Source organism: Phyllobates terribilis, unplaced genomic scaffold (genome assembly GCF_046119375.1).
Source record: "Phyllobates terribilis strain yellow unplaced genomic scaffold, ASM4611937v1 Scaffold_5__5_contigs__length_657084704, whole genome shotgun sequence".
Taxonomy (NCBI): domain Eukaryota; kingdom Metazoa; phylum Chordata; class Amphibia; order Anura; family Dendrobatidae; genus Phyllobates; species Phyllobates terribilis.
The window spans coordinates 452,375,800-452,393,597 of record NW_027362765.1 but is presented as its reverse complement, the minus strand read 5'-3'; the positions used below and the strand labels follow the sequence as shown (position 1 = coordinate 452,393,597).

General features: G+C 39.1%; 1 protein-coding gene across 2 annotated transcripts in view; it reads right to left on the bottom strand.

Moving 5' to 3' along the window:
* Positions 1 to 3,329: 3,329 nt before the first annotated feature.
* CNNM2 (cyclin and CBS domain divalent metal cation transport mediator 2) overlaps positions 3,330 to 17,798 on the bottom strand; it is a 119,138-nt gene continuing 104,669 nt past the window's right edge. For both annotated transcript variants that reach the window (XM_073685328.1, XM_073685329.1), the window contains 2 exons: positions 15,753 to 15,937; positions 3,330 to 12,027 (listed from right to left, as the gene is read on the bottom strand). In XM_073685328.1, coding sequence (XP_073541429.1) covers positions 11,818 to 12,027; positions 15,753 to 15,937 — 395 coding nt within the window. In that variant the 3' untranslated portion in view covers positions 3,330 to 11,817. The remainder of the gene's footprint in view (positions 12,028 to 15,752; positions 15,938 to 17,798) is intronic.

The window sequence follows — 17,798 nt, the reverse complement described above, 5'->3', positions numbered from 1 at the left end:
ACTAAAATTCAGATCTACCTGATGCTCAAATGTATCAGAAGTGGCTCTTCCGTGCACGTATTTGAATTTTACAATCTAATTTGGAAGAGGCACAACGTCTCACATTATGAGGCGATGACACAGAGATTCTTTCTGCCATGTTCATACAAGGCGAACACAATACTGTTTTCAGCGCTTACAAAATACTGCACATGCTACTATGTAGTGCTGCACCCACACATTTTTTTCTGCAACACGGTCATTCATTGTCCAAATAATACTACCGCGCCTTACAGTAAAGAGTCAACTGTAAAGATTGGGTGTTTTACAGCAGTGAATGCATAATAGTGGGGGCCATGCAACTGTTCAGCTAACTAGCCCCCTGAACAGGACATGAAATCTACTGTGTGTGAAAATACTCTTAAAATGCTAAACAAATTATCACCTACCCATTAAATATGCTAAATTGGTATGGGTCCTACTTGTGTCTTCCTTGCCACAAGGCCTGTTGTTCTACTCCTAGACTTTGAATTGAAGCAGCAGGGCACATGTGTGACCTGCTGCTCTATTCAACTCTTCCTGGCCAGTCTTGCAGCCAGGAAGAATCAGAGGAGAACAAAGCCATGTGGGGTACCCAGCAGTGGGATCCACACTTATCTAATGATTATCACCATTAGGTGATGACTATTAGATTAAAAAACAAAAACAAAAAAACTTCTTTTCTTTTTAAATACCAAACTGCACCCAGGGAAAAAGAGTAACTGAAAGTGGACAACCCCTTTTAATTGTAACAGATTTAATATTTATAGTTTGGGGATTTTATGCAAAATATTTGCCTGCTCTAAAAGAAAAATAAAAAAATAAAAAGGAAAAATAACAAAAACACAAAAAAGGATACCAATCATTGTTTATCTAAAAAGAATAAAAGAATACCAAAACCCCCCCCAAAAAATACATTAAAAATGAAAATCACAACATATACAAATGATACAAAATAAATAGGATAGATTGCAAATCTACAACACAATTTGATAAATTAGAATCTCAATTTGGATAACAATTAGCTCATGAAAATTTATACACTTCATTTGTAAAAAAAAAAAATTTTTTGTGCTTAAATTAAAATGTATATACAATACCGTTTTTGGATACCACAGTGAGAATATATGCAACTGTTCGATAGGAAATATTGTACATTATACTACATGATACTGTAACACATAACACTTGGATAATACAGAATGTCGGTAAATCACAGCTTCAGATTAGGGCAAATAGTCTGAAAAAAAAATTGCAGGTAATTTGAGCAAATTTTTTTTATATATATATATTTTTTTACGAAACATCTGCTTAACCCAAAAAGCATTTTAAATAGTGGAAAAATTATACTGAAATTTTACATTAAACTTATCGTTTTTCTAGGATCCATTTTTAAAGCTCAAATTTTGCAACGTATCAATGAAAAAATAATAATATATCACTATGTTTAATAAGGTATTCTGATTATACCTTCATATTGCATAATTTTTTTAATATATATTATTTATATTAGATGGTAAAAAAAACAAACCTCCCTTATCTACCTCAGTGGTCTTTAAAGACGCACAAAATTGCATATTAAATTGCTATCAAGCTAGTAAAACTCTTAAAGGCACATACATTCACGGTAGTTCTAACTAAAGAGGAAAACTTTAAAAAAAAAAAAATATATATATATATATATATTTCGAGTGGAGAACAAAATTATTAAGAACAAGTAGCATTATGATGAGAACATTTTCTGGAATTTTATAAATGCAAATATTTTAAAGGAGAAAAAATTAAAAAAATACAAATTTCCCTCTGCCTATACGCATGGTGGCACGCATTTTAGAGGGGTGAACTAAATTTCAATCATACCATAAATTCTCAAAGAAACTAAATCAAACAAAACCATTGGTTTATAAAAAAAAAATAATAATAAAAATGGCTACCCCACTTTAAATATATTTTTTATAAAGAGATGACCAAATTCTGTTTTTGATGTCTGAAATCAAATTTATAGCCTATAAATATATACATAAGGCAATTAGTAACATCTGTCACATGAAATCTATTCTTAATTCTTTAAAAGGACCTTTCACCAGTTTGAGAAGTTTAAACTGGCCACAATATGGAATAAATAAAACAGTTATTTTTCTAATTTCTCCTCTCCATTGCGGAGCTTCTGAATTTCAGGTTATAATTTATGATAAATCCAAAAGGGATGTTACCAGAGATTTTTCTCTGGGGGCATGTACTTCTTCCCTTGAATTAAGAAAGGCGTCCCAATCTCAAGATATCAGTGCAGGTCTTGGCAGTTCCACTTCAAGCTTGCATTGAAAACAGGAGAGAGTTGGCAGATGACTAATCGTGTGAGAAGGAGACATTTCAATAGCTAAGCCAGCCCCCTTCTCGGTCTATATATAGGAGGTGACAAGAAAGGGGACTGGATATCTAACTCATTTCTATAGCTAAGCCAGCCCCCTATTAGGTCTCATGTGTAGAATGAGAAGGGGACTGGCTTAGCTATTGAATTGAGCCAGATATCTAGCCCCCTTTCCTAATAACTCCTATTTATAGACTGAGAAGGGTGGCTTTGCAATTAAACGAGTCGGTTTATACATAGATGGTGACAAGAAAGGGTTCTGGATATCTGACTAATTTCAATAGCTAAGCCAGCCCCCTATTCGGTCACTGCCTATGTATAGACTGAGAAGGGGGCTAGCTTAGCAATTAAAACAAGTCAGTCTATACATAGGAGGTGACTGGAAAGGTGTCTGGATATCTGGCTAATTTCAATAGCTAAGCCAGCCCCCTTTCCTTTTACCACCTATGTTTAGACTGAAAAGGGGGCTGGCTTAGCTATTGAAATGAGCCAGATATCTAGTCCCCTTTCATGTCACCTCCTATGCAGAGATTGACTCATTTTAATTGCTAGGCCAGACCCCTTCTCAGTCTATACATAGATGGTGACTGGAAAGGGGGCTGGCTTAGCTACTGAATGCGCCAACTAGACACAAAGATCTGATGACGTGCTGACACAAGAAAAGCTCTCCTGTGTCCAATACAGGGCTCAAAGTAGAGCTTCATCACCAGGGACCGACAATGATATCCGGATAAGGTGGACAACTGCTATTAACCATAGTTTTATTATTTTACATAGTCACAAAGGCTTCTACTAGTCTTAAATCTTCTAGGTTATATAAGTTATACTACAACAGATTTATTGCTTTGGTTGATTTACAACATTTTACGTGATTGTTCAAAACTATATTTCTCATTCAATGCAACAGCAAAACCAGGAAAAAATAAAGCTTACAGAAGCAACAGACGTGAGAAAGTCAACTTTTATAATAATGAATATAATACAAAGGTAACTTTATTAAAATAATACTCCTTCATTGTTACGTATATTACAATACTTGAATCAGAAGCAAAAAAAAAAAAGAAGAAGAAAATAGAAACCTTTGCATAATAAAATTAGCTCCTGCTACATATATTATACACCGTTTGTCCAACAAACAAGGATTTCATTGTTAGATTGAGATTGGACAAGGAGTCTGGGGTAAATGATGTGGGTCCCAATAAGATTTTTCATTTAAGGTTATGACAAACCTTCGAGGGGCTCTCCAGCATTACACTGAGCCGCAAGTCCTTCTTGTCCACCTCGCGTTATTCTAGACACAAAGAACATAAAAACTCGGTAAACTACAGGAATGCTGCTTGTGTACGGTCGATAAATGCTTTGGCAATGCCCAAGTTCTCAGTAACTAGCAATAATTGAGGCTCTCCTGACATGGAGAGCGAGAAGCAGGCGTAGATGGTCTTCACAGTGGTCACTAAGACATAGAGTCTAGAAATGTATTGTGCAAATAACATGAGGAAAAAAACCATAATAAATATAACGCGGTTCTATGGGGGTATCGGTAACATTTAATTGGCAGCAACACATAAAAGATAAAGACAAGATATTAAATAATGGGTTTTTCAGGGTTTTCTGCTCGTGGCTTCATTTACAGAATTCCAAGAAGACAATGAAGAGTACCAAGTCTGACAAGACCACAGTACTCATGGCTTAAAGGAAATCTGTTGTGTCAAAAAAAACTAATTAACCTGCACACATGAAGTTAATTTGCAGGCTAATCACGTTCTAAAGCCATGTGGCCACCACATTGACAGCCCGGCTACTGGGAGAAAATGAACTTTATTCCTCCGGCAGCCTCCGGCTTTCAATCAGAGGTGTGACTTCAGTTACCGCTCAGTACATAGTGAGTGGTGGCTGTAACCTTCCCCAGCATTGACTGACAGTCGGCTTGGAACTGATACACTGCTGATCCCGCTGTCAGTGCCAGGGCATGATAACAGCCGCCACTCACAATGTGCTGAGCGGTGACTTAAAGGGACTCTGTCAGCACAGAATGACTGTTCAAACTAAGTCCCGCCGCTCAGTGCTTCATGGCAAATTTTTCAATTCACCTTCCCACCTGCTTGTTTTCCCTCTATCTCCACCCCTTCTTCTTTGATTGACAGCTCTGGCTTCACAGAGCCAGAGAAAGGTGGAGATAGATGGGAACCAAGCAGGTGGGAAAGTGTATTTAAATAATTGGCCCCGCCATGATGCACTAAGCGCCTGTGCTTGGTTTGAACAATCATTCTGTGCTGACGGAGTCCCTTTAAGCAGCATCGGTCCCGGCTCTATGACTGAAAGCCAGAGGCTGCAGGGAGGAATAAAGTTAATTTCATCCCGGCAGCGGGGCTTTCAGTACGTGCGCCCGGCAGCTTTACAACTCTATTAACCTGAAGATTAACACCATATCTACAAATTAATAGCATTTTTTTTTACATGACGGGTTCCCTTTAAAGGTATTGTCATTAAATAACAATCATTATACAGATCATAAAAAAAATGACCGTTTGTCACTTACATACGTTTAAAAAGGACTCAGTGAAAAATGAGGACATATTCTTACATAGTATAATGTCATCTGGTGAGCAACAGGGGTAGCTTTCTGTCTTGTTAGTCATGGAAGAAGCAGAACCTCTGCAGTAGAATGGCACTGTAGATAAGAAGATGCCTGCTACAGGCGAAACCACTATCAAACATGTTTGGGAGCCTCCTGAGTCTCCCCTGAAAGAAGAGGTGAGGGAAGCATCACGCATGATGAATTTTAATGCCTTATCCTCTTGTTCCTACAGGAGATAGACCCCAACTGAAAATACATCAATCCTCAGCCGAGTTTGCATGTTTATGGGTGGGGTGGTCAAGAGAGGTGGCTGTTGGTGAAACAAGCATTCAGCCCACCATTATCTAAAGGGGTATAGGCTGTTAGCTGCCAGAGGGGGAAGGACATCAAGTCCAGTATATATATATATATATATATTTATGCTAGAAATACTGCAAATGACTCGAAAGCAGCTTTTAAAGAGCTTTTTATATGAAAATTAATCATACTAACTTTTTGAAAATATATAAAAGTAAAGCAGATTTCAAAAAGAATGTCTAAAATTAAGCTTTTAAAGTAGACCTCCATCCTTATACTCCAATTTTAACCTGTGTTTAATGCAAAGGTGTCCCAATGAGCCTTGGTTGGGAAGTTAAATTCTATCAAAACCGGTTAAGGGTTCCCTGGAAGAAAACATCAGCTGTCACTCTTGGGGTAAGGATGGCCCAGTTCTAGAGGTTGTCCAGTAAGAGAACCTCTTGTCAAGTGTCCTTCCAAGGTTGGAATTTACTACAACACTCCTCACAAACTGAACCACAAATGATTAATCCTGAAGACACTTCCGCATCATCTTACCTCCTGACCACGGATGACATCCAAGGAGGAAGAACGGTGCAAGATTTTATTTATTTTTTAAAATTTCTTTAGCAAAGGTTGTAAGATCCCTACAATACTTCTACAGACTATTTTTGATTGTGCGGGTTTACTAATGGAACATATAAAGCTTTGGATCAGTTACTGAACTCGTAGCACCGGTTACAATATAGAGACAACAACAGGATTGAATGTCCATTAGAAAACATTTTATCAAGAACAGGTAAGAGTTTAACATGCAACAAAATGATGCAATTTAAGTAGCAACGGAATATATTGGAATTCATGGATTTTAGCTGCCCTTTATAAACTAATGTAATAATCAACATCAACTCTACAATCATCAAACCGGAGATTCTCCACTGTCCTTTTAACTTATTTTTCAGTTTGATTTTATCATATGGAAAAACAAATAATACTTTGGAAACCGTGAACAAGTGGCTGTTGACAGATCTGTTATTTTTATTATGTCTTTTTAAGCCCTTACAGTACACAATAGTGTCCTGTAGATGAATGAACTGTGGGTATGGCCATAAAATTACACTCATAACTCTGCAAATAATACCTAAAACCTACACAGGATATTCAAGTGTTCTCTGGCTCCTGTGTGAACTGAGCTGCAAAATGGGATTTGTCAGCAGGTACTGACCTGCATGATGACAGTGTCCAGGGAGCAACATTGTTTTGTAGAAAAGAGCAAAAAGGAACGAATACTAATCCTTCACAACAAGAAAGTCAATGTGTCACAAGGGAGCAAAACCGAAATGTCACAGACCAGCCACATGAAGGGTGGAATTTAGGTTTCGAGACAAATTACTAACATTTTGGAATCTATAAAAGCACCCACAATGTTCACGTTATGATAGAATATCCTAGCTATAGACCTTAACACTTTATGATGGGAATGTCCCATTTCATTTAATAGAGAAGACTTCATTTTAAGCAAGAAATGAACGCCATCATCAATAAATGACTTTTACATCCGGCTAAGATGCAAGAGATATCCCTGCTGGCACTATGAAATGACTTCATAAAATAGTCCCAAAAACAGATGACCTATAGACAGTAGCATGTGGTTGTAGAAGCGTTCATGATCTTCTTTACTTTTTCTCAATTCTATAGAGAAGGCTATGGGAAAAACTTGAAAAAAAAAATCCATTCTAGAGAATGCTGCTAGAAGAGAACCTGTCACCAGGTGAAAAGTCGCCATTTTTTTTTTTTACCTCTGCAGGTCCCTTCATTAACTTGTTTTTTTTGGACATCCACCATTCAGTTCCAGAGATACAGTGGTTTTAAAAAAAAAAGTCTACACAACTCTTAATATGCCAGGTTTTTGTCACTTAAAAAAAAATCATACCAAGAGTAATCATTTCAGAACTTTTTCCACCTGTAATGTCACCCAAAATCTGTACAAATAAATTGAGAAAAAAATCTGAAATCATTTGGAGGTGGGAGGGTGGAATAAAAATAACAAAACTAAAACAAAATGTTTGCATAAGTGTGAACGCCCTCTTATAATTGGGGATGTGGTTGTGTTCAAAATTAGTCACATTACATAGTAGTCAGTACACAGCTGCTATCACTTACAGGGATTTGGATTACCCCCATATAAAGTTTAGCTGTACCTGTAGGATTTTCTTGACATTTCCTTAGTTGCATTTTACAGCATAAGTCTTGCATTTTACAGAATAAGTCATTCCCATCAATAGCTTACAACACAGCAAAGGGATCTCATTGTTGAAAGTTATGAGTCAAAAGAAAGGTACAAAAAAATTCCAAGGCATAAGAGATACCATCAAATACTGAAGACTCATCAAGAAGTGGTTTAAATTTGGCACAACAGTGATGTTACCTAGAACTGGACGTCCCCAAAAAATTGATGAGAAGACCAGAAGAAAATTGGCCCGGGAGTCTGCCAAAACGCCTAAAGCAATGTTAAAGAAGCTGCAGGAGTTCCTGGCAAGTACGGGTTGTGTACTCCACTTGACAACCATCTCCCATATTGTTTATATGTCTGTCCTGTGTAGTAGGGTGGCAAGATGGAAGCATTTTATTACAAAGAAAAACATCCAATCCTATGTTTTGTCAAAACCTACATCAAGTCTGCCAAAACGTGTTATTGTCTGATGAGACCAAGGCTGAACTTTTTCACCGTAATGCCAAAAGGTATGTTTGGTGCAAAGTCAAAACTGCATATCACTAAAAACACCATACCCACAGTGAAGCACTTTGGAGGCAGCATTATGCTTTGAGGCTGTTTTTCAGCAGCTGGAACTGGGGTTTTAGTTAAGGTGGAGGGAATGAACAGTTCCAAATATCAGTCAATTTTGCAACAAAACCTTCAAGCCTGTGCTGAAAAGCTGAAGATGAATAATTTCACCTTTCAAGACAATAATAAAGCTAAGCGACCTCAAAATAACCAAAATAATGGCTTCACCAGTAGAAAAATCAGAAGTTTTGGAATGGCCCAGCCCGAGCTCAGACCTGAATTCAAGGTTCAGAAATGATTATTCTTGGTATGATTTTGACGAGATGTTTTCTTTACTCCCCTGTGGATTGTAAAGTAACATCTAGCTGCAGCATCACTGACCCCACCATTCCCTTGGAGTATCACCACCAAGACCCCTGCTAATAAAAACAGGGGTCTTGTGTCCCGCATTTGAATGTAGAGCTTAGTCACGCAGGCGGACTACTGCTCCATATAAAGTCTATGGGTTTGACTAAGACTGTCAAGCGATTCATTGGCCTTCTCAGTCATTCCCATAAACAATGAAAGGCGCGGTAGCATGTATGAATGACCACAGCGCCATTCAAAAGGGGAATGCAGGACCCTATGCTCATGATTGGAGAGGGTCCCAATAGTGTTACCCTAGAGATCATATGTTTATTACCTATCCTGTAGGTAATTAACAGTCTTATGTAGCTATATTCCACAGGTACATTAAAAAAAAAATGTTTAAAATACACTAAAATAATTGGTGACCATATGAAACAATCCCATCATCAGGCACGGTCTAAATGATACATAGCTTAGAAGGGATCCCATCATCAGGCACGGTCTAAATGATACATAGCTTAGAAGGGAGGGTGGTCCATTACAAGCTCAGTACGGTATAGAAAAATATTGATCTAGGCACACACATTAGCTTTACCTCTTACATAGCAGCATTGCTTCTAAGGTATAACATGTTTCAATGCCATCGAAGAGGGAAATACAGAGCAGTTCTACAAGGATTAGTGTTTTCTCATCATTCTACACAGTAAGCATTTTAAAAAGGTAAAAACAAGCACATTATCAGTCCTAAAAATCCATAGGACTTGCTTATATCCATTATCTAAAAATCTTGCATTGGCCTTTCTTTACAATTTGGTAATTTCTAAAAATATATATTTTTTAAAAAACATAGATTCATGCAGTTTACAAGCCCTGGGAGTTGCATATATCTTTATTTTTTTCTTATATTAACAGCCAATACCATAACGTTAAGGTGCAAAAAGCATCAATATCTAATGGGAATTGTGAAAATCAGTAAACCAGCAGCCGGACTCATCACCGGTGGGGGGGCACTGGTCTATTGTGAGCCGTCCGGAAAAGATGAATTGGCAACTTCAGAGGCGGGATTTGGCTAAATGGAATTGTGGCCAACTGTTATCCCACATGTATGAAAGGCTATCCATCTACAAATGGTCAAGTCGGAGATGTATCCAATGGAAAATTGCTGTTTGATTGGTAAAATATTCAGTGACACTTAACACTGTGATGTAATTGCATTGTGGTAGGGTTCTTGCAATTGCTTATGACAATGACTCAAACTCTTGAGATGTTGAAGGCCAATATGTTGATATTTCCAACATGAATGTTCTCACACATCAATCATAAAAATCTGGGTCTGAGATCACTAAAGAGCTGTCACAATCCTATGGTATTCCTCCTGTAGGTAAAAAAGGATCAGACACACGGAAATTCAACATGCCCAACATCGTTCATTGGGTGAGTTGGTAGAGTCTTAGGGTGATGCTTCCAAAATTAGTGAGCTAAACCAACTTATCATCTGTATGGCCACCTGAGGACCAAAAAAAGCTCAAACGAATGGGGCAGATGGGCAACAGTCATTTTGTTCTTTCAGAACACATCACAAATCTCTCTCAATTTCTTTTGGATACCCCTTTAAACATTGAGACAACCATTGTGGATCTCTTTTTATGATCTAAACCAATATTTCGAAGATAGCAGATCACCAATTATGCTATAGAGTGGTCACCAGTTCCTACAGAAGTCAGTATCTTCATGCAAATTAATCGATTGTCGGCAAACAATGGAGAGACCAATTCTGACAGCTGGTCCAGTATGTACCGTATTCATTTGCTTGGAACCACAGTAGACGGCCATGATCTGTGGGGTGAAGCAGATTTCACACATCTGACCTTCACAGTCTGGGTATAGACAACAGCGGCTGATCCGGTCGTTGGTCTCAGGACTCAAACTCCGCAGCTTTATAAGCATACACAAGACGGTTGGGTTCAGGTCAGGAGACCCGCGGCCAGACATGACATTGTTGTCCGTACTCTGACCGTCACAATCAGATGCCCGGAACCAGCATTAGTAATAACCTACGAATTTCAGAAGATGCACTTGATCCTAGTGATCAGACTATGTTCTCATGAACATTAGTTTAGCCTACAACATCTTTAAGTATTTTAACACATCCACCATAATGTATGACTCAACAGTGATCAACATACAGAACACAGACTGATAAGGAGAAGGAAAAAATCTCCAAAACAATTATTAATAAACATGGACCATGGGCCAATTGACTCTAGCTACTATAGATAGTTCAGATGTGGCACAGACCACTGCAATCACCAATAATTCCCTTAGAGTAGTCTTTAGGGAATTTTTTTTCACCCTAAATAACGCCACTCTTGTCCAATGGCTATGCATGGTATAGCACCCAAGCACTATTCACTAGAATAGACAGGAGCTGCAATAGCGGCACAGCCCAATGGAAAGAGTGATACTATTTCTGGAAAAGTATATCTGCTTTTCTAATCAATGAAACACATTATTACTTAGATCTACTTTAAGAATGTAGCAAAAATATTAAAATTATTAAAATTAGGGGGTAGCGAGGCTTTCATTTGGAGCACTGTTTGGCAAGTTAGCGTGACAGCTTATGGGCTTTATATCTGGCCACTTTGTGGCAGGTTGGACAAAATGGCTCACTTGAATGAAATAAGTTTACAATTTATTTTACAAAGGATCGTCCACACTTATTCTGCTTCTATATCAGCACCATTCTCAGGGTTGTGACCCAAAACTCATCATCGGCTGGACTCCATTAGGTCACGTCTGGAACTCCAGGAGTTTTCCTTTAAGTGGCAAATGCTGCCTTATTTTATAGAAAAAAATAATTACATATTATCTAAAAAATATATATTACTTTTGAGCACTTTAATGTTTGTATTGTTCTCTTTGTTTTTGCACATTTTTTACGTTTCAGCTCTGAAATTTCTGTATCTTGGAAATAGCTTTTGAGTTAATTGATTCCAAAACTATTAGCAGACACCGAATTGTCAATGTACCCAGACGTAAGCAGGGAATTCCCAAGCGTGACCCCTACTAGGCATTCAGACATATTTATAACAGTACATTTTTTTTTAAGTAATACATTTACGGAACAAAAACTGCAATAAAACTGAAGTGAATTTCCAAAAGTGGGACAAGAACAAAAATATATTTCTTTCCAAATTTTTCATTTTGTTTTTGGTCTCATACATCAATCCTTATCTGATTATGGGTTTGCTCCTAAGAAGCGTGTCTCCCCACGCCTTCATCATAAGCTCATCAGATCCTGCTGCTGCCGGGCTCAAAATCTTTGGTCTCAGGATGCTGGATGATACGTGGCAGGCGCACGTATTCAGAGACAGGAATCCAGGAATGAAGCTGGAGTATGGAGTGGAGATAGTCCTGAAGTTTAGCAAGCTGAGTGACACTGGCTCAGATGGGCCCTTCATTGTGCATACTGTGATTGGACTTGTTGTGTGAAACACAGTTCTGTTCATTTAGCAGGTTCGCCGTTTCGTCGGCTAACCCGTCATGGAGCTCTGTTAGAGTCATTTCAATTTTAGTGGTTTCACTGTCTGAGGATTGTGGGGTTTTGTCCATTCGTGATGCCATTAGGGCATTTTGGTACTGCTGTCTTGTAATCTATTGTGCAGGTGAAAAAAAACAAGATAAAAAGAGATGATGAGAAAAAGCAACGACTAAAGGAAAATCTATACACACGCACACACACACACACACACACACACACACACACACACACACACACACACACACATACACACACACACACACACACACACACACATAAGCTTCCCTTACAACTTGATCAAAGCAAACATTACATGGCGATATATTGAGACTACCGTATACATAACATGGTATACACAGACTACTATATACATTACATACAACCTAAACTTGGAATAAATCCAAATACCACATGCAATTATTTATAATAACATTCTTTATTGAAAGATATTAATTAAAAATTAATTTTATAATCACAAAATTCAAAAATTCGAGAGGAAAAGGACGAGTCAAGAAAATATGGGCACACATGGACCAGGATAATTCTCATTCCTATGGGTTAGTATTTCATAGAAGGGAAATTAATTATAGTAATAATGGTAGAACCTTCCATACCACCCAATAACATGCATAAGATGTAACCATACAGATAGGGTCATAGATCAGACACAGCTTCAATGTGAGCCTTGATAAGTATCACAGTATAGCTCTCAAAATAACCTATAAAGAGGAAGAGATAGGCTGATGCTTTCCCAAGTGGGGGCACCAGGTTAAGCCATCCAACTTAGTGATATTCCTATTGGGTGGTATGGAAGGTTCTACCATTATTACTAGAATTAAATTTCCCTTCTATGAAATACTAACCCATAGGAATGAGAATTATCCTGGTCCATGTGTGCCCATATTTTCTTGACTCATTCTTTTCCTCTCGAATTTTTGAATTTTGTGATTATAAAATTAATTTTTAATTAATATCTTTCAATAAAGAATGTTATTATAAATAATTGCATGTGGTATTTGGATTTATTCCAAGTTTAGGTTGCATGGTTGGGGATCCACTGCATAGTTTTGTCCATAATTATTAAATGGGGAGAAATGATTTAGTTTTCTCTAGCCAATATGTATTGTATATGTCTTTGGAATAGTCTTTTGTATATACATTACATAGTATACACGGAGACTGCAGTATACATGACAATATACAGTGAGACTGTTGTATATACATCACAGGATACAAAGACTGCTCTATATACATTACATAGTATACACAGACTACTGTATAAAATCACAGCATACACAGACTACTGTATACATCACATAGCATACACAGATTGCTGTATACATCGCACAGGATACAGAGACTGCTGTATACATGACAATATATTTTGAGACTGCAGTATATACATCACACAGGATACACTGCCTGCTGTATATATATTGCATAGGATACACAAACTGCAGTATACATGACAACATACAGAGACTGCTGTATATACATAGCCTGGAATACACAGATTGCTGTATTTACATGGCATAGAATACACTGAAACTGTTGTATATATATTACATAGGACACATACTGCTAAATACATTGCCAATAGACACAAACTCTGCTGTATACATCAGGTGAAAGCAGCTGTGTGTCACAGATCTATCACTGGCTGCCATTAGATAGGAGTAAGGGAAATGTGATGAGGCTGTCACGGGTGTGTCAGGTGTAATATTCAGTCGCTCTGGATCTAGCTGTAGAAGGTCACTGCGCTTGGCATTGCAGACACCTTCTTAATCCTTCTTCCTTTAAGACCCAGTGGCGACCTCCCTTCTGCTGCTGATTGACACACCCTTGCATGGGAGTTAAAAATCCTGTTTGCTTCAGACAATCGCCGGTAATACTTCTATGTACAGGCTTGGCGCACTAGCAGTCGGCTAGCGTCTTCTCTGATGCCCCTGCAGGCCAGTTGGCATTACGCCTCTGGTGTCTGCTCAAACTAAGTTAATCAACTTTGTTTGTCTACCTTGTTGTCTTTAGTTTGTAGTGGGGCCTTACCAGTGCTCACCCCTCCCGCTCCCTAACTAGGGCCATGCTCTAGGGTCATCCAGGATTTAGGGTCCTGCTCGGCGATAGGTATGGAATCTATATAGGGACAGTAGGTTAGGCAGGGTGATATTAGATCTGCCTAGGGGTCTCCACTCCCCCTTTTCCTACTGTTTGGGCTTCCTCCCCCTCTTCCCTTCGTGTTGAATTTAGTTTTTCCCACACCTTGCGTGACAGAGCCGCTGGCCCTAGGTGCAATGTAGTCTGCATGAGATGAACCATATTAAAAAGGAAGAAAGACTCAAGACAGCAGACACCCCAGGCATGACACAACTAAAACTAGTATACACAAGACATGCAGAGAAGCTTCTACACTATCTCTTAATAATATCCTATATACTACACTATGTGGGCAAAAAAAAAAATAATGTTGCAACCTTCTAATGTTGACTTGACTTGTAAAGATGCCTATATCCTTTATCCATTCTCCCACCTAGCCTTCAACCCAATCTAGTAGTCCCTATGCCCATTCTCCCACCCAAAATTTCTTTACATATTCCCCCAACTGGAAGCTGCAACCCATTACCTTACTAGCAGTGATTCCACCCATTCTCCCCAACTAAAAGTCACTCTATACCCATTTCCTCACCCAAAAGTTCCTCTAATCATACCACCAATCAGTAACGGCTCTATCCATTGCTCCACCCAACAGTCACTCTACCCATTCCCCAGCCAGTAGTAGCTCTAATACAAAAACCTCACATACATTTATCTTTTCCCTTAACCACGTAGTCATCGACACACTGCCTCACCTAATAGACCCTCGACATATTCCCACACCCAGTAGTTGCTCTAGCCATAACCCCCCCCCTGTAGTCATCCTATTCATCCTCCCACCAAGTGGCCAAATCACCACACTATCAGTTTGTGTGTCCTCATCCAACTATCCTTCCATCCCTCAGACTACGTATCTGTCTTTCTGCCCATTTCTCCCCCCAACTATACCTTAATCCCTTCCACTAATCCTCTATTCTTCTGTCCATTCCTCTTCCAGTAAAGCCCCCGTCTCACATAGCGAGATCGCTGCTGTTGCACGGTTTTGGTGACGCAACAGCGACCTCACCAGCGATGTCACTATGTGTGACACTTTGCAGCGATCAGGCCCCTGCTGTGAGGTCGCTGATCGCTGCAGAATGTCCTGGACCATTTTTTGGTCGTTGCCCTCCCGTTGGTCAGCACACATCACTGTGTGTGACCAGCGAGAGCAGCGATCAGGCTGGTAACCATGATAAACATCGGGTTACTAGGGGCACATGCGCACCTAGTCACCCGTTGTTTATCATGGTTACGCGCCTGCTAAAGTGAGCGGTAACCTCCCGCTCACCGTAGCAGAGTGGTAACCATGATAAACAACGGGTTACTAGGTGCGCGTGTGCCCCTAGTAACCCGATGTTTATCATGGTTACCAGCCTGCTCCTGCTTCAGCAGCAGGCTGGTAACCAGGAGCAGGACATCGTGGAAAGATTCTTTCCACGATGTCGCTGCTCCCCTGATCGTTGGTGAGCCTGCCTGTTTGACAGCTCACCAGCGACCACATAGCGACGCAGCAACGATCCCTGACAGGTCGTATCGTTGTCGGGATCATTGCAGCGTCGCTAAGTGTGACGGGGCCTTTACACTAAACTATCAGCAGATAGATAATGGGTAACAATGACTTGTGTGTGATCACCCAAAGCGTGCCGCAACAAATACACATCAAAGATCAAATCACCCCAATGTAAAAAAACATGAAAAGTCATCTTACCTTGACAAACTGCATGTCTGTTATGGCTCTCACAGAATAATCAGGAATATATACTTGCAAAAACGAAGCATTTAGCTGGTTGTTACTATTCCCCAATGTTGGTGTGACAGCATCGATTCGATCACTTCTATTTAGAGAGTCTGAATGATTTAGTCCACAGGGGCGCGGGGGTGACTTATTCTCCGCTACCAGAGAGTAAAGAAAATTATAAAAATGTAAATATTGCAGTTAAAAAAAAAAAAAAAGTTTTACACACGTCTCTCAATATTTACCAATGTTCTTTGGAGGGTGCAGGATTACATTCATCTTGTGTACTTACTTTTGAGAATCCATGTTAGATTAGCCGTACAATCCTTTGGAAAAGTTTAACCTCAAATCTCTGCCCACCTAGCCTGATTGACAGGTCCTCACTGCACCTCCTCCCTGCGGAGATCTCACACTGCTCTGTAGAAGATGCAGTTGTCAAGTCAGGACAGGTGGGAAGAGACTTAATAAACTTGGACTCATGAACGCTCTCACTGTTTAGCTGGAGTCATAAAATGCTCATTTTAAAATCTGGATTGTGTAGACATGGAAAGAAAGCACACCAGTCTCATCAGGTTTAAGATATCTATTCAGTAATGTATGTAGCATATATTGGGGAAATCTGGTGACTTCTGCTTTAAGAAATGTCACCCAACACAAATAAGTATATTAAAAAAAAAAAAAAAAAAACCAAATTGACAATGAAATAACAGTCCATAAAAAAGTGATTGAGCCTTAAGATTTTACAGCACTACTGGCTAATCGTAGCAGGTCATAGTCGTGCAAGATGTGCAAATAATTCTCATTCCAGTTCAGACATCATTAGTGCCACAGTAAAGCCACGGTCCCACTACCAGTATTTCGTCAGTATTTTTTCTCAGGAGTGGGAGCCAAAACCAGGTGAGGAACAATCAGAAAAGGTATAATAGAAACAAGTCACCAATTCTGCATTTATCACCCACTCCTGGTTTTGTCTCCCACTCCTGAGAAAAAATACTGATAGTGGGGGCCATGGCCTAACAGAAGAAGGAGTAAAGAGGAGGTTAGGACAAGGGTGGAGGACACCACATAGTGACTGTTTCAATAAATCCACAACAACCAAATTAGCAGGTGAAGTTTGAATATAAGGCAACTGTTAGGTGGATTCATAACTGGCTTAGTGATCGGACTCAAACAGTGGTCGTAAATGGCTTCACATCCAGTTGGATGAATGTCTCAAGTGGGGTACCACAGGGCTCTGTCTTGGGACCTGTATTGTTCAACATCTTTATCAATGATTTAGATGAAGAAATTTAGGGTAAACTGATTAAATTTGCTGATGACACAAAGCTAGGAGGGATAGCTAATACTAGAGAAGAGAGAGGTTTCAAAAAGACCTAAATAAACTGGAGCAGTGGGCAGTAACTAACAGAATGGTTTTTAACAGGGAAAAATGCAAAGTACTACATCTGGGCAATAAAAATGAAAAAAGCATATACAAAATGGGAGGAATAGAGCTAAGCAACAGTACATGTGAAAAAGACTTGGGTATACTTATAGATCATAGACTGCACATGAGTCAACAGTGTGATGCAGCAGCAAAAAAGGCAAATACAATTCTGGGATGTATTAACAGAAGCATACAGTCTAGATCACGTGAAGTCATTATCGGACTTTACTCCTCTTTGGTCAGACCTCATCTGGAATACTGTGTCCAGTTTTGGGCACCACATTTTAAAAAAGACATCGACAAACTGGAGCAAGTTCAGAGAAGAGCGACCAGAATGGTGACTGGTCTGCAAACCATATCCTATGAGGAATGGTTACAGGATCTGGGAATGTTTAGCTTGCAAAAAAGAAGACTGAGAAGAGACTTAATAGCTGTCTACAAATATGTCAAGGGCTGTCACATTGTAGAAGGATCATCTTTATTCTCATTTGCACAAGGAAAGATTAGAAGCAATGGGATGAAACTGAATGGGAGGAGACACAGATTAGATATTAGAAAAAACTTTTTGACAGTGAGGGTGATTAATGAGTGGA